Raw genomic sequence first — 26,512 nt, forward strand, 5'->3', positions numbered from 1 at the left:
AATCCTGGAACTAAGACTAAAATGGCGATACCACATCTTCCCGGGAGAAAGAACGACAGAGCGCCTCCTGTTGGCGGATGATGGGGAGCAACAGGAGCCAATCCATTTCTGGAGGAAGGTTTACCAAAGCATGGCCAAGTCCAAATTCACTGGCCAGCCAGCTTTGTCCACCTTGAAGCACACAAACTTTGTACTGTCACATCCAGTGAACAGTTTCTAAAAAGTGACCTTGACTGTAGTAATTAGATGTTAAGTACAGTCACACTTGACAACAATGGTGGTGTACCTGACTCCAGCTAAGGGGTGTGTGTGCAGGAATGTGCAGGGTTGGCAAAGAGCCCTTTCCTCTTTGATCACATATATCCATCTTTTGCATCTGTATTTGTTTTCATGTGTGTGCATATGTGCAGGCCAGACGACAGCCTCAGGTCCCCTTCCTTAGAAGCCATCCACCCTGGTTTTTAAGAGTGTCTCTCACTGGCTTGATTATCAGTGACTGGCTGGACAGTAGGGCCTAGGACCTCTTGTCTCTGCCTCCCCAGTGCTGGGATTACATGCAGGCACTGTCACACCTGACTTTTCTGTCAAATAGAAGTTCTGGAGATGGAACTCAAGGCTTCACACTTGTGTGGCAAAGACTTTACCAACATAGCTGTCTCACTCCCTTACGCTCCACCTTCCCTGTAAAGTTTGCCAGTGTGTGGGCAGAGGAGTCCTGAAGCTTTCACTGACACAGTGACTCTGTGCACAAAGACTCCCAGTCATATTTCAGACAGGCTGTGAGCCTGCTCACAGTGCTTGAAGCCTCTGTGAAAAATGATTTGTCGTGAAGCCACCCAGCTTTGCAGCAGTTCTAGTCTTTCCACTAAAGATAAGAGAGATAGCTGGGCAGTGGTGGCGCACGCCTTTAATCTGAGCACTTGGGGAGGCAGAGGCAGGCAGATTCCTTAGTTTGAGGCCAGCCTGGACTACAGACTGAGTTTCAGGACAGCCAAGGCTACACAGAGAAACCCTGTCTCGAAAGAGAGTGAGAGAGAGAGAGAGAGAGAGAGAGAGAGAGAGAGAGAGAGAGAGAGAGAGAGAGAGAGAGAGAAACCAAAGGGCTGTTGCTAGTTCTCCCCACCTAAACACTTGTAGACATCGGCATCAGCAGGCCATGCTCCCACTGACAGTATTTTCATTGGAAAAGGGTAACTCTAAAAGCAAATCTGTTTCCCCTCGGCAAGGCAACAAGACTGTTTGCATTTGGGAGAAGATGGTAAGAGGTGAGCACATTTGTCCTAAGTGAAGCCTCTGTTAAAAAACAAAAAGCTCATTGTGGTGTCCCTAGCCTACAGCCCTAGCACTTCGGAGGCTGAGGCAGGAGAATCACAAGTTTGAGGCCACTCTGTGCTATATATTGAGACCCCACCCCTCCCCCCTTTTAAGTAAATAAGAAAAAGTATAATATGCAAATGTCCCCAGGGTGGACAGCGTGCTTTAGGTCATGCCTGTACTTGGTCCCGAGGTGCTGGCTGCCGCCCTGTCCCATCAGCTCCACACTCACCCGGGATCTTCAGGTTCAGGTCACAGATACTGCCAACTGTGGCCACAGCTGGAGCCCGGCTGGTCCGGGTGATGCTCTCTCTGACTCTTCCCTCACCACTGATCTTCACGGTGAATGGGCTTCCTGGGAGACCGAGAGGGACCCCGTGAGCAGCCTTGGTCTACCTCGACGCACGGATGGCATTTACCCAACACCCAAGCATCACAAAGGGAGGGCAGAGGGGTCTCATACCAGGCACATGCTCGTCAGCAAATTTGGTGGAGACGATATAGACGCCAGGCACAGTGGGGAAGTAGGACACCTTGCAGGTGCCGTCCTCCAGGTCCTCTGTTTGGATGTCCACCTTGCTGGGTCCTTCTACTGCCAAGGATATGCCACCATAGCCTGCAACACAATATCCAGCTTGGCTGCGGAGCTTGTGGCAAAGGAGGAAGCAAAAGGCTCTGAGAAGTTCTACAACAGGATAACCTGCCAACTATGGCTTTGACCAGACGATTCCTTCCTTGAAGGTATCTATCAATGTCCCATTTGAACATGTGGCCCATGAAACTGTATGCCCCTCAATAAATGCCTGGACTGTCTTAAGGGGTTATCCAAATTTTCAAACAGCAGACTAAAAGTTCAACAGTATGAAATTCCACTGGTGAGCATTGAGTGGGGGCAGAAATCTTTCCAGTCTCTGCCCTGGGATTATAACTTTAGAGCTCATGTGACTGCCACTGCCAGTCAAGAAAACAGAAGACGAAGGCACTGGGATGTAGTATGGCTTGAGAGAGCCCAACCTAACTCAAAGCATCTCAAAGAGCGAGATGGGGGGTGGGGGTGCTATGCCTTATTTTACCCAAAGCACCAACTGTTCCACCATGGTCTGCTCGGGGGACCCTGGGAGCTGAGGACACAGAGGCTCTCAACAGTGATATGAGCACACATAACAGAGATCTGTGAGAGCTTGTGGGTCTGGGTGTGGGTTTCGGAAATAGATGGGATGGTGATTCCCATGTGTCTCAGTTTTTTCTCTAAAAAGCAAAGTCCTACTCCTCTTGTGATTCAGGTAGAAGCAAGCCCTCACATCTCAGAGGCTGAAGGATGCTTGGAGATAAGAGTTGGCAGTATGAAAAAATGAACCCATTGCCACAAGCTCTGAGTATTTCCCATGGAACTACCCTACAGACCTGCATCTCTCGTGTCCACGATGAAGTCTGACATCTCAAAAGTCCGGCCTTCTGACAGGCCTTGGCCATAGACTTTGGCTCGACGTGCATCACCAATTTCAGACTGGACCACCATAATGGACACAGGGCTGTTGGCCACGTGGTTACCGTTCTTCTTGATGCTGACTAGATGCTCACCCACCTCTCGGGGGATGAAGGAAATGCCTGGACCAGAACACAGGTGGAGGCTTAGTAAGGGGAGGTGGAGAAAGGATGAGGGATAAGTGGGGGGAGGAGAATGGTTGACAGAGAATGTGTTCATGATCAACTTGACACAGTCTAAAATAATCTAGGAGAAAGACCCTATGCATGTCTGTGATGGGTGGCCTTTCTAGATTAGGTTAATTGAGGTGGGGAGAGCCAGTCTCAATGTTGGGCTCTCTCCAGGACTGGGGTTCCAGACTGTATAAAGATTAAGTCAAGCAGAGCAACAGCATTCATCTGTTTTGCTCTCTGTCACATAAAAATTTCCATTATGATGGGCTGAATCATTGAACTATGAGTCAAAATCCACCTCTCCATTCTTAGGCCGCATTTGCAGGGTAGTTTGTCACAGCAGGGGGAAAGTGATAATACAGCTTATCCTCAAAATTGGAAATAGGACCGTCTTACGTTGCAACAATCCAACGTCCACAGATGCTAGCACTGATGGGGAAGCATCCGTGTGATACAGGTTTACTGTAGCATCCTCCAACGGATCACCCACTTCCTAAGGAGTCTCTGCTCCCCCTCCCACACCCCACCATGCTGGCAGCCCAAGCTCACCAATATGGTTGTTGGGCAGCCTCTTTAGCAGACAGGGCTCGTCACGCCCAGATGGGGCCTTGATACTGGCTGTCAGTGTGCTAAGGTCCGTCTCACTGATGTCCAGAAGGAAGTCAGCAGCTGAGCCCAGCTTCACTTGGGAGCAGCGTCTGTTATCATCTGAGAAAAAGCAACAGAGCTCCTATTACATGTGCTAGCATAGCTGGGCTGTCTAGAGAACATGGTCTACGTGGCACTTGGAGATGTGACGTCAAGAATCTATTATCCACAGGTGTATGAAAATCATGTGCCTCTGACAATGAGTATATAACGACCACAGCAGGTGGTTATGACTGGTTCAGAGGGAGACAAAGAGCTGGAAGGAATCCCTACAAATCCCTGTGAACAGACTTTTAAAGGAATCTTTGACATGCAGAAGAACTAAACTAAATATCTTTCTGTACACAACTCAATTCAAAATGAATCAAAGACCTCAAGATGAGACCAAGAACTTGGAAACTTGGAAAATCCTTAAAAAAAAAAAAAAGGATTCCAATAGCATAGTAAATAATCTTTAAACTGACAAATGGGATTACATGAAGTTAAACGACATCTGCACAGCAAACAAAATGCCAGAGAGAAGAGACAGTCGATGGAATTTGGGGGCGCAGAGGAGGAGGAACCTTGTCTACACATCAGGCAGGGAATTAAGATGTATAATATAAAAAGAACTGAAAGAAATTAGACAGTAAAAAAAAAAAAAATCAAATAATCCAAAGAATAAATGGGTTAATAACAGTTCTCAAGAAATATAAATGGTTAATAAATATTTTTTTTGAAGTGAGCTCAACATCCTTAGCTAGCAGGAAAATGCAAATTAAACCTGTGCTTTCTCCGTGTAGCCCTGGTTATCCTGGAGCTCTCTCTGTGGACTCGCTGGCCTCTAACTCAGAGATCCACCTGCCTCTGCCTCCGGAGTGCTGGAGCTAAGGTGTTAACTGCCACTGCCACTGTCACCACTTAATCTGTTTTGAGAATCTGTCTCACCCCAGTCTGAATATCTGTCCTCAATAACACAAAGGACAACCATTGCTGGCAAGAGGAAGCCTTCTTCACTGCTGGTTGGAATGTAAACTAACGCTACCCTCTGTGAAAATCAGTGTGGAAAGTTCTCAAAAAACATAGCAGATTTACCATTTGACCAACTTCTACTACTCCTGAAAGACTCCAAGTCAACGTACCACAGAGACACCTGCACATCCCAGCTCACTGCTGCTCTATTCACAATAGTTAGGAGACAGAGCCAGTCTGGGTGCCCATCGACAGATGAAAAGACAAAGAAAATAGGCTGTGTATATAGAATGAAATAATATTTAAAAAGTTAAATCAGGATATTTAAATCAGGATATCTGCAAGAAAACAAATGAATGGAAATGATCATATTAACTGAAGTCAAGCCGACTCAGGAAGACCAACACCACATGCTTTCTATCAGACACCGTGTGTGTGTGTGTGTGTGTGTGTGTGTGTGTGTGTGTGTGTGTGTGTGTCTATTGGAGAGAAATAGAAAGAGGAGGGAAGAAACTAGAAAGGAACCCTGAGAGGGAAGGAAGCTATCTTTTTTTTTTGTTTTTTCGAGACAGGGTTTCTCTGTGTAGCCCTGGCTGTCCTGGAACTCACTCTGTAGACCAGGCTGGCCTCGAACTCAGAAATCCGCCTGCCTCTGCCTCCCGAGTGCTGAGATTAAAGGCATGCGCCACCACTGCCTGGATTTTTCTTTTTCTTCTTTTTTTTGGGGGAGGGGGCGAAGGAAGCTATCTTAAGGGTGGGGTACAGTGGGAATGAGAGAAGGTAAGAGAATCCATGTAGAACAAAATCAGAAAGGAGGACAATCAGGGGGTGAAGGGAACCAGGCAGGCAGCAGGAGGGAGCAATGGAGGAGGAGGAAGAGGAGGAGGAGGAGTTAGAATCAAGTATAATGCATCTATATGAAAATTCCATAATAGAAGCCATTACTTTGTATTATGAAATAAAAAAAAAAATTAAAGAAATTTTTGGCAACAGAAGGCGTTTCCACCTGCTGCTGTGCCTTTGGGCAATTCCTAACAAGCTTGGCTCCTACTCCCCAGGGTTACTGCCTCCTTCAGACAGGTCTAAGTATTCCTGACAAGAACCTTGATGTGTGCATCTTCCAGAGAACCCACCATGTGTCCTTAACTCAGCAGGCAGAACAGAGGCCAGAAGCGTAGGCTATGGAATGGGACAACTTGCTTCTGAATACCAGTGAACTTGGCTAAACGGCTACCTCTCCGAACTTCAGTTTTCTGACCAGAAAACTAATAGGGCAGATAGCTTATGTAGTTCCTGCTCTCTGGCTGTAAGCATTGCCTTGATGCCTCATTCTGAGAACTTGCTTTCTGGTTGGTAACTCTTGTTTTTATTTTGTTATGAAAAAAGGAGGATTTAGGCAGCCTGACCAGACTTAGGTTTCCCAAACATGGGAAAACCAAATACCAACCTAGCTGGCTACCCCAGGCTGAGGAGATGGGGTGGGGCTAGGCACAGCTAGACCTCCCATGAGAAATTCCTATAAGCCGGGCAACCCTACCTGTGATCTTGGCAGTGAAGGGGCTGCCAGGAATATGTTTGTCATTGTACTTGACCAGAATGCTGTAGTCCCCTGGCAAGGTGGGTAGGTAGGTCACTGTACATGTCCCGTCTTTGTTGTCAATGCAGCTGATCTCTGCTTTCGAGGGTCCTTCAATAGCCAAGTCCAGACCACCTAGGAGAGGGGATATGGAGGGAGGACAGTCAGAGAGAAATATTTTATTTCTAGAAAGACAATGCCTCTGGGGGGACCCAGACACCAGGGCCATTCCATGCGGGTATCAAGACAAAGCAATCTTCAGAGGAAAGCCCATGGAACCACATCACTGTGAACTGCACTCACAACCCGACATTTAAATAACCCCAGGGTCTGAGAGGTAAGGAGGAGACCGAGTGCTACATCAAGCATATGCAGGATGGGCTAGCACAGACTCTCACGGAGCTCAGGCAAACATACTCTCTCACAGAGAGTCATAGACTCTAGCACAGAGTCTCTCACGGTGCTTGGGGTAGATGCATCAGAGCCCGAGGCTGAGGAATGTGTGACTACTATGGTTGGCACAACATTCAGCTAGAATTTACAGCTAAATACCTCGTGGGAGGGCCTGAGGGACCAACAAGCAAACTGAACAAAAATAAAGCCATTTTCAATCAAAAGCCCACTTGAATTCTCAGTGAGTCACATGAAATAGCTCATAATACAAATCTGATTTCATTCACATGAGAATTTCAACATTTCTATTTTGAGGTGGAGATGAATTTTATATGAGAGAAAATAATGAGACAAATGATACCATATAATGGTGATTTTTTTTTTTTTCTTTTGAGATGCGATCTCACTATATGGCCCAGACTAGTTTTGGACTCCTGGGCTCACGAGATGCTCTCACATCAGTCTCCTGACACTACATGAGTGCTTCCATTCACAGCACGCTTCAATCATGCTCATTTCTCTCTCCAAAAGGAAGGCTGCACCTGCATAAACATGCAAAGCATACCATACCTTCTCCTGCATCCTCTGTGACAATGGTGAAGGTGGCAGTTTTGTTGGCTACTCCATACACAAGGCCTGGACCATATGCAGACACGCTCCCACTGTTGGGGTAGTTCACGTAGAACTGCAGGGGGCTCTCTGTATTTTCCGAGGACAAAAACAAAACTGAGACTCATTACATGGTAAATAGATACCTCAGATAATCGGCAGTACATTAAAGTCCTCCCAGCAGGAGAGTCCGCCACCCTCTGAAGCAGCTCAAGGGAACCGGTGTAGGAGATTTCATCTCAGCTTAACAAATGAGAAGGACACATGTGCATCAGGGAGGTAGATGCTGCTTTCTAGAAAGAAGGCTGTTTGTTAGTGCCACTCAAAACCTAAGGCCTGACCTAAGAAGCTCATCCTGAGGAAAGAAGCCCACAGTGATCCACTGTTACTCTCATCCCTATTAAAGCTCTTTAGTCTCCAGGATCCACAGGCAAACCAGGAAATCATCCGGGAGTCGACCTACATATGGAACATTAAAGATCCATGAGTACGAACTTGAGAGGTTAACCACAGCATGTCACATCAGAGAAAAGCAAACTGTCTTTATATGTAAGACTGATATCATTTCATAGCGGCTGGTGTGATGGCTCAGTGTGTGCCTACTGACATGGCCCATGTAAAGGTATAAAGAGAGAACAGAACGGACTCTACAAATCTTTCCTCTGACCTCCACACGCACAGCTTGGCATGTGTGACCATACACATACACATTACATACATAGGAACAGAAAAGAACCACTATGCTGTTCCTTTAACAGGATAAATCTAAGAGCGCTAAGATTTATCTTAAGTACATAGCAGGCATCTGAGAAGGTAGACGCATGGCAACGGAGGGGAAGGGCGAGAGCCAAGAGAGGACTGTTGCTGTTTTCAGTAGTCTCATTGTATAGCCCAGGCTGGCCTCAGCCTCCTGAATATAGACATCTAGTGCCTGCCTGAAGCTTGAGTCACGACTGTTCTTTTAAATTCTGCACCTATTATCATTAGAATCCTTAAGCAGGAAAAAAAAATTGCTTTAACCAAGTATCGTGTATACATGTGAATATCAATTAAAGCAAGTGACAAACCAAGAAGGATTTTTAACTCCCACTTCCCACCTTAAAAGATAATTTTTCCAAAAGGAAAACAGATGAAGAATATGAAGATACAGCTCACAGAGAAAGAATTGGAAATACACACTATATGGAAAACTGTCTCGTCTCATTTGCAGGAACAAACACCTCGGTATCATGCATTTTCAATCACCAGACTGACAAACAATTGCAAAGTAGACTCCACAGGGCAAGCCTGTGGCAAGGCAGGTGCTTTCCTTGGCTGCTTGGCTCCACATGCAACAGCCCCAGGAAGAGCACTATGCTACAGTGTATCCCAGTCTCAGAGGCTTTGGTCTGCCCAGGGGGCCAAATCCCATTGCTACACCAAGAGTGCCAACAAAAGAGGCAACAGCAATGGCGGGAAGAGAAGAAATGCTCCCCAGTGTGACACTGGGACATCTGCAGGGTCTTCCAGACGAGGTAGACCTGCACAGCTTTCCTGGTCCGGTTATTCAGAGGGGAAAGGCAAGGACAACTGATGTGAGTACATGCCCATTTCGGTAAAAGGGGGTTGGATTTTAAAATCTGTATTTTTACTTGCATGTAGCCTTAAAATTTTTCTAAAATTGAACATAAAATTCACCAACAATCAATCTCCAGGAGAGGGCAGAGGGAGGTTGTAGGTATGACCATATTATCTAATTATAAAATTAGAAGATATTGAAATGATTACAAAGAGTAACAACCAATGCTGAACCTGTCCATGGGTAGGAAACACAAACTAGTTCTCTGCGTGGGAGCCATCTAAGGGAGTCTTCTAAGCCCTGTATCTGAGGATGCGAGCCTCTCCTAAGCCCCATACCCCACAGGGTCTTGCAGGCCAGGCCAGAAAGCCTCACTTCCTGTGCCTGCATTGTATTTGGCCATATTTGACAGTTATGAAGACACACAACCATAGCTACATGGCCTTATACCCTGGCCCAGGAGGCTGAGATGTATTCCCTCTTCAAGAAGCAGGCTGTTTTGGAATGGAAGCCAACATAGCACTCCTGGATCGGCCCTGGCTGCGTCTCCCAGATGCCTGAGGCTAGCGAGCCGCTGTATCCCACTTACCCGGGATGTGGCTGCCCCTGTACTTGATGTGCATTTCGTGGAGGCCGACTTCAGTGGGCGCATATCTCACAGTGACCGTGCCATCCTTGTTGTCCACAATCTCAGGTGTAGCCTTCTTCCCAGAAGGCATATGCACCGTGCCTGGAGAGCATAGTGACACGTGGCAGTGAGGTCACTGGTGACCTTTCCCCAAGCAGCAGATGTAACGTACAGATGTCTTCACCAGAGGTTCTCAGATCCCAGAACACTCATGCTGCCTAAAATGTCCAAGTCCCCCCCCACCCCCCCAAGAAAACCGAGACTGCCTTGCTTTCTATGGCTTCCTCCTGGTTTCCACAAAATGCAGCAAGCTATTAGCTCATAAATAAATACATGGTGTCTCCAACAGGCCAATTACAAGTGCAAAGAGGGTCTGAGAAGACCACAAACCCGTAGGAGAAGCAGGAAAAGGGAGGCAGGGCTCCCAGAAGGGAACTGATACCACGGATCTGAGTGACAGGCAGGTTGGAAGGTTAGAGAAAGCATGGAAAAAGAAACAGAAACCTGGCAGCAAGAGGTATCTAAACAAAGAAGTTCCTAGCCTGAGGAGAAACACAAGCTTCCTCAACAATGCAATGCAAGCTATAAACAACCACCTCTTCAGAGAAACACTTTCTGGCATCTGCTTGGGAAGGAGCCAGGTATGAGGGATAGTAGTCACCTCCCAAGCACTGTTCTGGGCCTCAGATGCAACAACAAATAAAGAGTAAGGTGAGCCCCACAAGGGTTTACCTGTAATTTCTCCTTTCCTGACGGCAAACGGAATCACCAAGTCAAAGGGCTTGAAGCCTAGGCCATTCATGTCACTCACAGGGACATAGGCCTCTTCTGTAACCTAAAAACACGAGAGTGTTCACTTTGTAACCGGACAGCAGTGTGGGCTGGGGGAGCTATGGGGGGTGGTGGGGCGGAACCACTGGGAACTCTACAAGGCAATGAGGCCTAAATTTGGGGGTGTGGCCACGAGTATTTACGGGCTCTGTGTGACTGGGCCTGGAGAGAGTTGGACGGCCCTGAGAAGTTCCACTGATCATTTGCTAGAAAACACTTGCTCAACAGGGTGCTTGTAGAATTCCCAATGTCGCCCACAGGAAAATGGAGGCGGCAGAGAGCAATGACTGAGTCCCAAGAGGCTCCACACCTGGAGAGGTTTAGTTGCTTGTGGCCTAGAAAAGAAGGTGTGTTTTAAGTGGCACAGAGTGGTAGCGGGTGGCTTTGCCCTAGACAGAAACCAGATGCACAAGTGGTGGCTTGGAGTCAGGAGGAGGCCTGCCAATAGCCGTCCATCTTGCTCTTTAAACATGGGGGAAAACCGCACCGAGCGTGATCACAGACATGATGGCTGGCGATTCGTGGGGAGCAGGTGGTGACATGAAGGTGGGTCTTACAGAGAAAGTGGGGTTGTAATGAGGTGATCAGTGGGGGGGACACACCAACGGCCAGGACACCAAGGACTTAAGCGATTCCCACAAGCAGGCAGCAGCTTTTCTAAAATGAAGGCTGAATAAACCCAGAAATGCAAAAGGGGAAAACCAAAGTGTACCCAGGGCCTGAATCCAGGGGGACATGCATTTACCGGTGCCTCCTCCATGGCTGTGACTTCCCCATCGGTGGCCTAGTTGATGGCAAATGGAGGTTAATCGGGAGCCACACCAGAGGGACTCTTACCCAAGATCCTACAGCTTGAGCTCTATCCCCTCCCCCACATTTCCAGTACTGACTAGTCTTTCTCTCTCTCTCTCTCCCTCCCCCCTCCTCTCTCTCTCTCTCTCTCTCTCTCTCTCTCTCTCTCTGTTCCTGGAGACAGAGCCTCTCATGTAAACCAGGCTGGCCTCAAACTCTCCACGAACCCCAAAGACTCTCCAAGGATTGCCTTGAACTGCTAATTCTCCTGTCTCCATCTCCCAAGTGCTGGGATAATAGGCATGTGATATAGTATCCTGTAAGAGCGATATGTTCTTTTTAGAGGGAAGGCTGTACTCTCTGCAAATGTCACAGGCACTTGTCCTTTGGATCCACAATTCACAAGTAAGGGATGTGTACAGGAGTTTGACCAGAGCCACAAGTGGTCATGAAAGACTGAAGTCAGCTTTGTGGTTATTGGTCAGACTGGCCAGGGTAACAGCAGGTGATGTCTGACAAGTTACTATGGAAGAGTATCCATGTCAGATGGGGAAGCAGGCAAGCATTGAGGCCACATGTTATGGTCCCTTGCCTGAAACTCAAGTGTCCACTTGAGGCAGAGAAGACTGGTGGCAGTCACCCTGGCATGGAGCCAGGAAGAAATGGCTCTTTGTTTTTGTTTTGCTTGGTGTCTTATGTTGTGCATGTGTGAGGTACATTTGTGTTCATGTAAACACAACCGTGAACAGCGTGGAAGCCAGAGCGCCACACATCAGAGTCTCCTCTAGAACTTTCTACCGTGTCTTTTAGCTTTTGATAGATTTGACCTGAAAGAGTGTTTTGCCTGCATCTGTGCATGTACACCACGTGTGTGCCTGGTGCCAGCAGAGGTGAGAAGATGATGTTAGCATCTCTCCAGCTAGAGTTGCGGATGGTCATGGGAGCTGAAAACCAAAGTCAGGTCTCCCACAAAAGTGGGAAGGAAGTGCTCTTAACCACTAAGCCAGTCCCCCTGCTTCTACAGCTAGGTTTTGAAATTGGGCACTGGGCTCTCACTCAACTTCAAGTTCACTGATTGGCTAGATTAGCTGTTTAGTAAGTCCCCAGGAGTCTCCCGTTTCTGCCTCCTGACTACAGACATGAGCCACCATGCCCAGACTTTTACGCGTGCTGGGAATCTGATCTCAGTCCATGCTTGCACAACTGCTTTACCCACATCCCATGCCCTTAGCCTTTCATCACTGCCACGGTGCGTGCTTTCTTTCTTCATGATATAGAGGCTTTAAGATTTGTTAGGTAGATTTTAAAAATGATTTATTTACTTTGTGTGCAAAGGTGTTTTGCCAGATGTGTATCTGTGTAAGGGTGTCAGATCTCCTAGGACTGGAATTTCTGACAATTGTGAGCTGCCGTGTGGGTGCTGGGAATTGGATTTAGGTCCTTTGGAAGAGTAGCCAGTGCTGTTAACTGCTGAGCCATCTTTCCAGTCCCAGTCAGTAACACATTTGAAAGTTTTAGCACATTCACTTTTTAAAATGTCCAGCTTCATGCTCCTGATCTAACTGACGCAACAAGGAAGGGTCCCTCATCACCATCCTCAGTCGTAACACGGGACAAAGAAGCTGTGCACTGTGCCATCTGCAGAAAGGGCTTTGCCTCTAGGGCCATTTCTTCAAGAGGCCAACTCAAAACCTTGCCACGAACAGGAAGGCCTTTCCAGGCTGTATATGCGGTCCTACAACTAGAACTTCTCAATGGTGTCAATTAGGCTGCTCCGCCATGCACCTGCATGCCATAAGGGTGTGACACACACAAGTGTCTCCCTAAGGCATTTGCTACCAGTGTGCTGTCAGGTGTCCATGTTCTCCCAGTCTTGAGCATTTAAAGGGAGACTGAATCACCCAGGCAAGGGGTGCAGTGACGCAGGACTTAAGGAATGCTCATTCTCGGACCTCAGCATCTGGGATCTCTTCTTATCCCAGCCATTGCAATGGCATTGAGATCTCTGCCCAGGGTTGCTGCTCTTCCCTGATCTAACTAACAAGATCATACCTACTAGGGGATAAACACAACACAGTACAACTACAACCTATACTATAACTAGAACACGTTTCTAAGTAGAACTGACATTCTCATGGCAATGTTTTCTCCCCCAGAGAAGAAAAAACTCCCAAATGGACAGTGTCCAAAGTTGACAAGTGTTTACATATTTGACATCTGAAAGAGCTTCCAGACCGCTGGCCGGATGTTTATAGCTAAACACACATGGAGGAAAAGGAGAAAAGCTACAACAGATTATAGATGGGAACAAGGTCCCTGGGCTTCTGTTTGGAATGGAGTCTTTGTGCCCTTCTCCACTGCCCTACAACATGCAGTAATCAGAAAGCACTTCACAAGTGGTGGGTGGAGTCAGACCACCAGCAGCCAGATCCCAGGCTGTTCTGCATCAAAGGACACAGTGAGGGAGCCCACATGGCACCTGATATCTGTCTAGACTGGGCACTCCTCATTCTAGCAGGGCAAACAGGGCTTGCTTCTGAAGTTTATGTGGTAAGTCTGCCGTGGTTCCACCATGCTCCTCGTGGAAGGACCTTAATAATTAGAGAAGATCTAACAGGCATCCAGGACTGAAAATTAAAGGCTCCAGTTACTCGTTACCTGGGATGTTCACACAATAGTTCCCTTCTATTCCAGATCTTTCTGGCTTTAAAAGACAACAACAGTTCCCCCTTCTGCAAACACGACTGGAGGCTCTGTGCATCCTGAGATATCAGTCAAGTGTGTAGACAAGAGCACGGGGATCCGTCTCCTCCAGCAGTGGAGACGGGAAAAGAGGCACATGTATCTTTATTACTGTTTTCCAATGTTTCTGTGAAACTGTCTCCCTCTGAGCTAGCTTATAGGAGGATATTGCCTAACTTCCTTGGCATGCCAGATGCCTCCATGACTCAAGAGTTTTCCCCCAAAATTGCTGCTTCTAAGCGATTATACCTAGGATCAAGGGTGTGAGGGAAGATGGCCAAATAAGGGTTCAACAAATGACGGTTGTGACTGCTTCTGCTAGTAAGAGAAGGAGAAGGAACCCTGCTTACCATGACTGTGAAGGGGCTATTGGGAATATCAACGCCACCAAAGCGCACATAGATAACATAGGTGCCTGGCTTGGCAGCAGTGTAGAAAATGTCATAGGTGCCATCTTCATTTTCAATGACGTCAGCCTCAGCCTCGGTGCCATCTGGGGTCAGAATCACGCAGGTGACTTTCCCCTTCCCTGCAGTCTTAGCGTCCACTACAAAGCCCACCTCCTCGCCAGTTTTCACAGTGGGGGCAATACCAGGACCTGTAAAAAAGACCAGAAGCATTGGCTGTGGATATTTACTTCAGAACAGGCCATACTATGTTATGCTGTCCATGTTTGCCAGGCAGAGGGGCATCTCAAAGGTCACTGGCAAGGGTGCTGCTCAAAGGAGTGTCTGGATCAACCATGTTTAGCTTTGCAACCCCTCCCCAAACAACAGCCAGCCAGTTGGCCTGTCTTTCTGTCTCCGACTTTCAAAGAGTATAACAAGTTATGAAGGGAAACCACGCTGGTCAAAATGTGCAGAAGGGTGACAGGGAATGCTAAGAAAGCTGCTCACACAGTGGGAAGAGGAAGGAGTGTGCATCTGGTTGAGGGGACGGCTCCAAACAACAGAACAAGAGCTGAGGCCAATAGGTACCACTAGCCCAAGAAAAAGATCCCTGCAAAGCCAGGGGGAGGAGACACAGCTCTGAAAAGCCAGAAGGAGGTCCCCAGCTCTCACTACACATGCCCTCAACCAGTTGTTAGGCACTGACACAGACTGGCAGTGGAGGTCTGGTTTTCCGGTTTTTGCATTGGGTGAGATGAAAAGGGTCAAGGTGCATTATTTACAGCCTTGGGCAGGATGAGGTAGAGAACAGATCACATCCAGGGTAGACCTACACTCAGTTTCCTTTTATTTACAAGAGAAGCCAATGAGACAGTGACTTGTGCGTCTTTGTTGTTTCTTCACCAATAAGTTGACTGATACTGCATGTGTATGTATTTGCATGTGCAAGCATGCTGGCAGGTGTGTGCATGTATAGGCAGTTCTCTCAGTATGTAGGCTCTGGGAAGTGAACTTATTGGTAAGTACCCTCACCCACCTCACCAGCCCAGGTTTCATGTTTTAAAATCTGCTAAAGCAGCAACACTGAGCTGCACAAGTCACTCTTAGAAACAGGAAGGCACAACACCAGGTGGGCTGGTGTATATATACAATCCCAGCTCTTGGGAGGCATAGTGTGTGTGTGTGTGTGTGTGTGTGTGTATGTGTGTGTGTGTGTGTGCGCGCGCGCACGTGTGTGTGCTCGCGTGCATGGGGGTGGGTGGGTGAGGGACTAGCATCTGGTAGCAGGCAGCATCCTCTACTACAGGGCAAGTCTGAGGCCAGCCAGGATACATGAGACCCACCTCCCTTTTATAAATTGGAGAATAGCATATTGGACTGGTAAGATGGCTCTGTGGTAAAAGTGCCTGCATCCCCTCCATGTGAGCCTTGGACCCGAGTTCGATGTGTATAACCCCTTTTATATAGTCAAGCAAGCACGTCTAAGAAGCTGAAGCAAGGCTGAGGGTAATATATTCATCGATTCTGGAGAGGGAAATCCGAAGTCCTTCCATGTTTGTTTTCTACTGCTGGTCTACGTAAGATGTTCTTGAATGACTCCTGAACGAGCGAGCCCCTCACTTACAGAGGCAGAGACGTACTGCTTCTCATATAGCAGTTTCTGCCAGAAACCTCAGTGGTGCTCTCACCTCAGAAGTAACAGGTCCCCTGGCCCAGACATCACAGTCAGTGTCTATCTCACCTGACCTTACCCGATTTTTGCTATAACCTGGTGATACCATCTCTGACACCTGGAAATGATTCTGGAGTCTGAATGTTCTCATTTGTAAAAATGTTCACTCTTTGTATGTGTGACTGTTGTCAGAAAGCCCCAGCATCCTCTGATTGCACAGATATTAAGTGGCATAGAGAAGGCCAGAACACATACCCCTAACTCTTACCTTCCCCTGCACTCACCTGTGGCCAAGCACTTGCTGGCATCGCCTGTCTGTGTGGCCCGGATACGGTAAGGAGAAAGTGGAATGTTGTCGCCACCATAGGTGACTCCAATCATATAGCGTCCGGTCTTATCAGGGATATAGGTAACGGCATATGTGCCATCTTTGTTGTCATGGACAGTAGCTCTTTGAGGCTTTCCCTCCTGGTCCTGTGAATCACAGAGCAATGATATTTGGGATGCTGCTATCAACATATAGAAACCAGTCACAGCAAGCCATGTTCTTTACTTGGCACCTCTGTATGTGGGAGCAGATGAAGGGTGGCAGGCTGTGACCCTGTTCTGTTGGTTTTGGGTAGGGAAAGAAGAGGGTCACAGACTAAAACCATGACAAAGAGTATTGAGCATCACATACACTGAACTACAAAGACATGGCAAAAGCTTTCCACCTTTCTTTTCCCTTCCTGTCCTGTTACCAACAAAAGACTCCTTAGCTAAGCACACCACTGAATATGAGAATCCACATGCTAGCAGCTCTGCCACCAGGTTCAACCATGTGACTGCTTGAGATGGATCATCCATCTATGAGAGCCATTTTCCTCCCTGTCTTCCTTCCTTCTGGTTCACCTTCTATTCCTGATGAGCAGAGCTCTGCAGGCTCATTCATGGTCCATGAGGAGACATTAAGGACAGAGCCACACACTAGGTCAGAGATGCTGGCTTCCTTGTGAGCATAGAGCACCTAGGTGGCCTATCTCTGGCTTCCTTCCCAAGGAAGGACAATTCCATGTTGGCGGCCTTTGTGGTATGTAAAATTTTAGCCCTCACTAACCCAATAGGCAATTAAAACATTTAAAATCGGCGTAAGAAGAGATGTAGTAACACAGAACAACTGGTACTCGACCCATGGTCACTGCAGAAGCTTAAATGTTCTCCAGTGGAGATTATGACCCACAGAAGTCCCCAAAACATGTGCACTGGGGTAGAAAACAGTCACTAAACTCCTGTTTTTAATCCCTTTCCAGAATATTAAATATTCCTAAAAAGGTTTGGCCCCACCTCTTCCATATATACAACAAAACAACCACATAGTTACCGTGATCTGGACAGCAAGCAGGCCTTCGCCAGCATCTCTGGCATCAATGGCGAACTCCACAGGTAGGCTGGCGGGTACCCCATAGGCACTGAGGCCAGGCCCAGAGGCTGTCACTTTGCTTGCATCGTATGTGGGAAGAACCTTGACCTTAAAGGGACTTGAAAGATACATAGAAGGCTGGTCAGTAAGGATACAGGTCAGCCCTGCCCCATCTGTTCTCTCTCACACAAAGAACTAAGGCTGAAAGGAGGATTTTTTTTTGGAGACAAGGTTTCTCTGTATAGCCCTGGTTGTCCTGGAACTCATTCTGTAGACCAGGCTGGTCTCGAGCTCAGAAACCCGCCTGCCTCCGCCTCCCAAGTGCTGGGATTAAAGGCATGTGCCACTACACCTGGCGAAAGGAGGATTTTTACAAGCGGTAAGAGAATTTAATAAAAGGACCAGAAGTCCATTGGAAATATAGAGCCACGAAGTACAAGCCATTAGACAACAGACAATCCTAGCTTCCCTTGGAACCGAAGACAGAGAAGGGGTTGACCCTAGAACAGGAACCACAGTGCCTACTGGATGTCACCACAATGTTCTGTTCAATGTGCTAAAGGGACAGTGGGTGAGTGGCTGGGCAATGGGGTGGCACTAGAACAGTGTGACAGGTCTAAGGCTGAATCGTACCCAGGCCTGAAGGCTGAGATGCTCACCTTCGGGGGATCTCTTCATCAGCATATTTGACGGAAACAATGTAGGGCCCCTCCTGAGATGGCGTGTAGGTCACTGTGTGGGTGCCGTCCCCATTATCTATCACATTCACCGGCTCCACGAGGCCTGAGGACAGGAATGAGAGGTCTGACTGACAACCTGCCTCCTGTTCACAGCACCCCAGCTACACATAGAAGAGAATCACGTCCATTCCCATGAACTGAAGAGTAACACAAAAGCAAGCAGGCCCTAGTCCCAGGACATAAGTCACAGTAACGGGATTGACCCCAAGAGGTACCTCTAGCGTTTTGTGAGCTGAAGTACACTCAGCTTGCTATAGTTCCCTCCAGTACAAGTAAGGGGACTGCCCATGCTTATGGCTGGAGGTCTTTGCAGACATACTACATAGCCTTTCAAGTGAAGCATGCTTGGATGTGTCAATCTTAGGCTATAGCTGAGAAAGTGCCCGAAACCTCAACAGTACCCTGTGGGCTGGCCAGTCAAGACCTGGGCCCAGCTTTCAGCAAGAACACAGTGGTGCCAACATGCTAGGGTTCAGAGCAAGTAAGGGTGCCAATCTCAAGGAACAAGAGGGCCATCAATGAGATGCGATGGGTGATGATTCGAGAGAATGTTAAAGCCTGATTAAGGCCTGCACTAACTAGATTGATAGATTCTAGACCTGAGCCTGAGGTCAAGGAGGGGTCGCTGGCACAGGAGGTTGATCAGCAGGGCATGCTCATTAAACAGATCAGGTGAAGTGAGGACAAGGCAGTTAGAGGTGGGGCTAGGCTAGAGGCGGTCAGACTACACAGTTGAAAGCAGCCGCTAATGGGAGAGCACAAACCTCAAACCCGTCTCTATAAAGGCAACCTCTGGGTCAGCTTTAAAAACTCAAAAGGCTTTCAAGGGGCTGTGCTATGACGGGGAATCCACTACGTCAGCTTAAGTTACAAGGCTGTTTACTTGAGAAGTCCTCCACACTAGAGGCTGCTGTGTAAGTAACCCCCCACCCCCCACCCCCACACACAGACACAGACACACACACAGACATCCACTGCATCAGTTTAAGTTACAAGGTCATTTACTTGGGAAGTCCATGTTAGAGGCTGCTGTGTAAGTAACCCCCCTTGTCATACAGACACAGCAGACACACACGCACACACACACACACAGAGACACACACACACTATATTCAGAAACTTCGCTAAGGGTAAGTCTGCCCCATGACCTCATTCTCTCAGACCACTCTTGCCCTGAGCTTCAAAGGCAGAGCCTCCTGCTGAACTCCACTAAGGAGAGGTTGCTCTTCAAAGGAAGAAGCCTTGGCTCACTACTTCTGGAAGCCACAAACACATCACAGGGGACGCTGGGGCAGGAAGAGAGGAGCCTAGAGTACTTAAGAAATCAGGCACACGATTTTATATGGAAAGAGAGGTACGTGTTAAATACGGAAGAAATATGGCAGCAGGTTTCCGAAGTTCAGGTTTGTCCCCAAATGGCCTGCTAGTCACCTGAAACCTTAATTCCAGGTTGTCAGCAGTGCAGGCCAACTGCCAACCAAACTCATTCCCCAAGAGACCCTCTCTTCAGGGAGTTGAGACAATGACAAAGCTATAACCCTGACCAAGATTCTGGTACGTTCCACAGCAGCGGGATCACCTTCAAACCCTAGCTCCTGCTCACATCCAGACCAAGCCTGGGCACCTCCCACATGTTAAGCATGTAATGTTGCAGCAGGGTGGACAGTGCATGCGAAAGCCCACAGAGCCCTCCCTTCAGCAGGCTCCGTGAGAAAGGGACATTTTCAGGCACGTGCTTGATGTTCTAGTCCACAGGAAGCAGAGGTAGGAGGGCTGCCAGTTCAAAGCCTGTCTGGGCTACTTAGACCACATTTGGGAAAACCAAAACGAAGCCTGGGATGTGAGCTAGCTGATAGGACACCTGCCTGACATGCATAAGATCGGGGTTTGGTCTTCAGCACCATGAAATAAGTAAGTAAAACTATAGGAAGAAACTTAGGGCCATGTTATTAACAGGAGAAATGGACGTATGGAAATATAATACACCAACCATTAAGCAGGCTCTTCTGCTGGCTAGCTAGACTGGGGAACAGTAAATTAACTGAGAGTATTTAACTATAAGCTCATAAACAATCTCATAAGAAAGAACTGGCTCTGGGCCATGGTGGGTGAAATGTGGGTGGCAGACAGGATGCAGACTCACCTCTTGGGCCCAGGACCCTCACTTCTAGTGGAGCTAGGCCAGCCTTGCTGCTGTCCACTGTGAAGGACTGCGGGATGCATGCTCGGACGCAGGAGCTCAGACCGGGGCCAGCAATCTTGACCTTGCTGGGATCCACAACATCTTTGGAAGGAACTCTGAAGGGGCTGCCTGGAAGAGTCACGGGATTCTGAGCATGAAGCAATAGAGAGAGCACCTGCACAGACCCAGAATCACACTGCTCCTCTACCTGGACCCTGACCGTATGAGTCTCAGTCAATTCACTGTGGATGCAGCAATGTGCCCACTGTTATTCCCACATCTGCCATCCAGCACTAACCACATGCAAACAGAGGATCTGTGGCCTCAGTGAACCTCACAGGAAGCCAAAGGTCTGGCAACGAGCACATTCTTCTAACATTCTGTGTGACATGCACTGGAAGGTATACAAGGCAGAACACACAGGAGACAATGAGAGTGGTCTGCAGGAGACCAGAGAAAGACGTCCATTAAGACCCAAGAAATGATGTAAGAGGAAGCAGCTTCCACTCAAGGGGAATTCCCAGGAAAGCAAACAGGACGCTGGATGCTTCAGCTCTCAGGAGCTGTCCTAACCAAGAAGCAGGACACTGAGACAAGCAATGCCTCTGGCTGGGGGGAGTTGTGGAGTTCACAGAAAACCTGATGATATTCAGCTCTGGGAGGAGACAAAGCCTAAAACATAGGAGAGAAGAGTAGGGCAGAGGGGCCCACTCATGCAAAGGCATAGAGAAGGAGGAGAAGAAAGGCTCTTGGAAGAATGGAAGCGAGCAGCTTAGTGGGAGTATACACAGAAGAGGAAAAAAGAGTGGGTAGGTCTTACTCGCCTCGCCCCTCCCTCCTGTGGAAGCCAGCACATTCTGAGCTCACATGGCCGCTGGGTTCCACACTCCTCTAACGATAAATTGTGGTATGCTGTGGTATGACTGTGGGGAAACCTCAGGCCCTCTCGCTTTTTAATGATGTCAAGTATAAAGACTGGCAAGACATGGTGAATCCAGGGAAACTAAGATTTGTAAGTGAAACATTAAGAAGAAACAAGGGCAGAACCAGGGTTGCCAACAGGACTTCTCACACAGCAGGCTTGCCTGTGTCCCCAGTAGCCTCAGGCTACCAAGACCTTTACCAAAGAACTCAGAGTATCATTTGCCCAAGGCAGGAAGGACACAGCCTGCACATTTCACAAGGTATGGCGACTGCCAGACTCCTGCCATGGAAATAAATATCTCTGCTGTGTATCTAAGAAAGCTTCCACTTAGCAGAATCAGGGGTTATAACACACTTGCACGAAGAACTGAGACCCTGGCAAAGATGAGCACCACCTTCCATGCTGGGACTTAGGGGAACAAGAGAGTGATTTATTTGGGGGTGATAATGGAGAGCTCCAATGTCAACAAGTAACTACAGACTATGTCTGTGGCCAATTACTGGACCTGGAAATTGTCTAAACCCAGCCTTGAAGCAGAAAGCAATGGCCTAACAAGTCCAGATCCCATTATCTGCCAACATGCTGCTCGCTGTTCCAGGTAAACATCACCAGCTGATCACAACCCTTCATGAGTCCCGACTAATCAACTGGTCTACCACCAAGACTGCAGCAGGGTCATCGCAGGAAACCATTAAGTTAATAGAAGTAAGATGGGATAATCTGTTTGAACTAATACCACCACCTAGCATGTAGGAGGCTGAGGCAGGAAGATTCCAAGTCTGAGGTTCTATCTGAAAGGAAAAAAAATCCAAAAACCCACTAAAGGTTTACATCAGGCCAGAAAAACCTGAACCTTAATCATCCCAATCCCCAGAACAGCAGACAGGATGCTGTAGGTCACAGATGCTTTGGCCCTCAGTTGTCCAGGCTAGATAACCTGACACTCAGAGGAGCCTCTACTCGGGCCTGTTCTGGAAACTGACACTCAGCTCTGGAAGGTTTTTGTTGTTATAATCATTTGTTTAGTGCTAACTGACAGGCCCTTTTGCAGGGGAATTCCAAAGCTCGTGGGATTCAGCACTTTCTAAAAAGCCAGGGTAGTAGTACTTCCCACAACAGAAGCACAGAGAAGCCAGCAGAACTCCCTGCCTGGTGGAAGACACTGACACCTCCCCTGGAGACAACCTTCTGCTCATACTTGGTGCTCAACTCTGAGACAGCACTGCCCCGTGGCAAGGCACAAAGCGGGGCCTGACAACTCCATTCTGTCCTTTCTCCCCGTTCCCTTGCTTCTAATCAGCATGCACCAAGTTTATCTGCATCAATGTAGTTGCTCCTGGAGTGGGAGCTTTGTCTTATTTCTAGCTGAAATTCTCTATATTAAGGACTAAAACAAACAAACAAACAAACAAAACCAAACTCTCTATGATAAGAGTAGCAAGCACAGGTTTGAGGAGAAACTAGTCATTTTGAACTACTAAAGCTTATATAGACATGTCAGCACTGTCAGGGATAAGAAACCCTGTTTTACACTAAAGATATAGATCATTAGATAGCAAACAAATGAATAAGTAACAATTTGTATTAGTGTGTCTTTGTCAGCTGCCAGAATTAACAGTGCAAAGAAAAAAGCAAGATACATAAAGTGAGTAAGAGCCAAGCCCCAGGGCTGGAGAGATGGCTCAGCGGTTAAGGGCACGGACTGCTCTTCCAGAGGTCCTGAGTTCAATTCCCAGCAACCACATGGTGGCTCACAACCATCTGTAGTAGAATTGGATTCCCTCTTCCAGTGTGTCTGAAGACAGTGTACTTATATACATGAAATAAATAAGTAAATCTTAAAAAAAAAAAAAAAAGAGTCAAATCCCAAAGTTTTGGGGCTGAAGGAATGGCTCAGTGAGTAAGAACATTTATTGCTCCTATTGATAACCTGGGTTCAATTTCTGGCACCCACATAGGGTGGCTCAGAACTGCTGTAACTCCAATTTCAGCAGATTCAAAATCCTTTGGCTTCTATAGATACCTACATGTACATGCCATAACTAAGCTCCTACAACCACAAATATATATTAAGAATAATAACAACAATAAAAGCTTTAAAAACAGAGATTTTCAATATTGTAAAGAAGAAACTTTTGCTTAAATCAGAAACTAAGTCACACGAGCCTCTCTTTCTAGCTGAAGGCCCAAGCCAACACTTTCTACCATGCTGCTGGGTTCAAATGAGAGTTATAGCGTTCTTGGTGCTGTGGTCCTTATTTAAGGTTTCTCCAAAGTCAAACTGTTCTTTCTATTAAAGGAAGATGGGCAAAACCATCTTTAATCTGTTTTCATGCGCTATCACTTATTCTTTGAAGCACTGCCCAAGGGGTAGCTCACCAGGGATGTGGACGCCTCCGTACGTGATATTAACGTCGTAATCCCCCGGAGCGAAAGGAATGTACTCAGCACTGCAGCTGCCATCCTTGTTGTCTCTGCAGTTTATCTTTGACTCCGACGGCCCCTCCACAGTTATGCCAAGCCCACCAATCCCTGCTCCCCTGGAAAGAGGGGGAAGTGAAATGTGATCAGCCCACGCCAGCCTGCTTACTGCCAGAACTCGCTTACAAACATTTTATAAGCCATTCTATTTAGTTAACTTGATTCCACAAGTGTGGCAATACCTCTCAGGCAGGAATTTCTCAGACATTTAGTACCCTTCCTAACACTGTGACTTTTTAATATAGTTCCTCATGGTGTGGCGACCCCTTAACCATAAAATTATTTCATTGCTACTTCAAACTAATTTTTCTACTGTTATGAATCGTATGTAAACATCTGATATGTGATTCCCCAAAAGAGTAGCAACCCCATAGGCTGAGAACCTGCCTATGGTATAGGATACAAAGACAAATACAATGTGAGTGTGTACCTTAGGGGTACTGAGCCTACGTTCTGTCACTGATCTACCAGCACATCCCTTCAGAGTAAATTATAACAGGAATGTTTTGAGTATTTTTCATATAGAGTTGGCTATATTCTTCTGCATCATGAAGCTAAGGAACTTCTATCCTTCCTTTTTTTTTTTTTTTTTTGGTTTTTTGATACAGGGTTTCTCTGTGTAGCCCTGGCTGTTCTGGAACTTACTCTGTAGACCAGGCTGGCCTCAAACTCAGAAATCCTCCTGCCTCTGTCTCCTACGTGCTGGGATTAAAGGCGTGCGCCACCACTGCCTGGCTGTGGGCTATATTGAAATAGACCCATAACTTACTCCCTTGAGACAGGGTCTCATTTTGTAGCTCAGATTGGCCTCAGACTTATAAAGTTTTTTTCTTTGCTTAATCAATTAATTACCCAGGAATCAATACCCTGAACCCAGGACCCTGCCTACCTGGTTACCACCGTGAAGACATTAGGTTTGTTGGTAAAAGCCTCTTTCAGTCCAGGGCCTTGCGCATGGACCCGAGATGGCTGGCAGCCTTCAGTGACAGCCACTTTGAATGGGCTATTCGGTATGGGCACATCATCGTATGTCACCTCCACTACATGGAAACCTGCCCCAAAACAAACAACAAAAAAACCCGTCATCTGTGTACAATGTTACCACTTCAGACTGTTATCTAACACTTGGCTAGATCTCTAGCTGCTACTTGAAAGGAGTAGATTAAAGAACACAGTAACACAGGGTTGGAGGCAGGTGGCTCAGTGGTTACGCATTGCTCTTGCAGTGGACCAGCGGGAAGGTCCCAGCACCTACATTAGGTGGCTCACCACCAGCTATAACTCCAGCTCCAGGACTCTAATGCCTTCTTCTGCCCTCCATAGGCACGCACACACACACACACACACACACACACACACACACACACACACACACGCACACACACACACACAGAGACACACACACTTAAAAAAAAAAATCAGAAAATGGTAATACCAGTGTACTTTCAATTTTAAAAGATAAAAACTATTTGTGCGGGGCTGGTGAGATGGCTCAGCGGTTAAGAGCGCCAACTGTTCTTCCAAAGATCCTGAGTTCAAATTCTAGCATTCACATGGTGGCTCACAACCATCCGTAACAAAATCTGATGCTCTCTTCTGGAGTGTCTGAAGACAGTGTACTTACATATAGTAAATAAATAAATAAATAAATAAATAAATAAATAAATAAATACAACAACAAAAAACTATTTATGCTTTTTGTTTGTGTGCTGTATACCCTCCCTGAAGCAATGAGTGCTAACTTTTATTTAAGGCAGTCACCCTGATTTTGGGAAACACTACCAGGCATTAAAAGACCACAGGAAACTCACAAAATAGAAAACCAGCCATCTACAAATACCTGAAGATACCTGTAGGGAATATTTATGGGACCATATACTCAGGAAAGGGGATATATAGTGCTTTCCTTTTCTCTTTATGATTTCTTGATTTCTCAAAATTTTAATAATCAGTACTATTCAAAAAGAAAAACTGTTTAAAAAATATGTACACAAATCATACCTTGCTAACATGCCACGGCATGACTCTATAATCTGCTCAGGTAAGACTGGAGATTTGCAATGTAAAATATAAATATAAAATATAATGTAAAATAAAGAAGGCACTGAGTTCAGGCCACTGGCTGCCGGGGAAGGGACCGTGTACACTGTTCTTTGTTGAGGCAGGCTGAGCTCAGCGACAATCACTGGAAACAAATGGCAAAGCACAGCTCTGAATAAAAGAGTTACAAGCACAGAGGGGATGACCCACCTTTCTCAAAGGGTGTGTATTCGACCTGATAGGTCCCATCAGCATTGTCCTTGACAAAGCACTCGGTGGAGGCCCCTGAGGGGTTGGTAATTTGAGCTTTGATATGGTCACCTCCAACCTGGGTAAGGGGCCTCGAGTCAACCGTAAAGTCCGTTGTGGCCTCCCGAAACACGTCTGTTGAACAACCACACAGATAATAATAATATCTTGGATGCCAGAGACTCATCACCAGGAAACCCTGCAATCATCCAGGGAGGGAGTTTGGATTTTTCCTGTTGTCACAGTACTCTGACTACAAGCAAAATGTGCTATTTGTAAAATTGAACAGGCCTGGCTCGAAAGTGTAAACGGCTTTGAGATGAACCATATTCAAAGGTTCTGTTAGCAGTGCCATACTTGTTGGTTCAGAGAGACGGTGTGTCTGGCTGAGAGCAAAGGAGCCACGCCAGGAAAGGGAAAAGATATCTTCATTCAAGTCCAGGCTGAAATAAGGTCTGAGGAAAAGAACAAGCTGCACACGAAAGGAACAGAAACCATCAAAGATCTGACTGGCCAGGCCAGTGTCAGAGGCACAACAGACGTGCAGAACTCATGGAGCACAGCCTGTTCTCAGTCCTCGAGTAGTAGCAATGGCACTGGAAATGGAATGGTTAATCTTTTCCAAGCATTATCGCTGGAGCAGGTTAACATGATTCGTTTCACCATAAGAGATCACTTTAAAATAAGCATGATGAAATTAAAAAAAAAAAATGTCATCTTGGGCCCAAGCAAAC

General features: G+C 47.0%; 1 protein-coding gene across 6 annotated transcripts in view; it reads right to left on the bottom strand.

Annotated features, from left to right (window-relative positions):
- Flnb (filamin B) overlaps positions 1–26,512 on the bottom strand; it is a 134,277-nt gene that overhangs the window by 18,848 nt on the left and 88,917 nt on the right. For 4 of the 6 annotated variants that reach the window (XM_021181301.2, XM_085828384.1, XM_085828386.1 and 1 more), the window contains exons 22-38: positions 25,740–25,913; positions 24,379–24,541; positions 23,388–23,548; positions 20,045–20,212; positions 17,821–17,944; positions 17,123–17,279; positions 16,047–16,236; positions 14,052–14,299; positions 10,880–10,951; positions 10,069–10,171; positions 9,298–9,438; positions 7,112–7,240; positions 6,110–6,283; positions 3,523–3,681; positions 2,719–2,922; positions 1,778–1,930; positions 1,547–1,669 (exon numbers count right to left, since the gene is read on the bottom strand). In XM_021181301.2, coding sequence (XP_021036960.1) covers positions 1,547–1,669; positions 1,778–1,930; positions 2,719–2,922; positions 3,523–3,681; positions 6,110–6,283; positions 7,112–7,240; positions 9,298–9,438; positions 10,069–10,171; positions 10,880–10,951; positions 14,052–14,299; positions 16,047–16,236; positions 17,123–17,279; positions 17,821–17,944; positions 20,045–20,212; positions 23,388–23,548; positions 24,379–24,541; positions 25,740–25,913 — 2,643 coding nt within the window. The remainder of the gene's footprint in view (positions 1–1,546; positions 1,670–1,777; positions 1,931–2,718; positions 2,923–3,522; positions 3,682–6,109; positions 6,284–7,111; positions 7,241–9,297; positions 9,439–10,068; positions 10,172–10,879; positions 10,952–14,051; positions 14,300–16,046; positions 16,237–17,122; positions 17,280–17,820; positions 17,945–20,044; positions 20,213–23,387; positions 23,549–24,378; positions 24,542–25,739; positions 25,914–26,512) is intronic. The other 2 variants (XM_021181302.2, XM_021181303.2) reach the window with 2 other exon arrangements.

This window comes from Mus caroli, unplaced genomic scaffold (genome assembly GCF_978045245.1).
Source record: "Mus caroli unplaced genomic scaffold, Mus_caroli_1 scaffold_12, whole genome shotgun sequence".
In the NCBI taxonomy this organism is placed as follows: domain Eukaryota; kingdom Metazoa; phylum Chordata; class Mammalia; order Rodentia; family Muridae; genus Mus; species Mus caroli.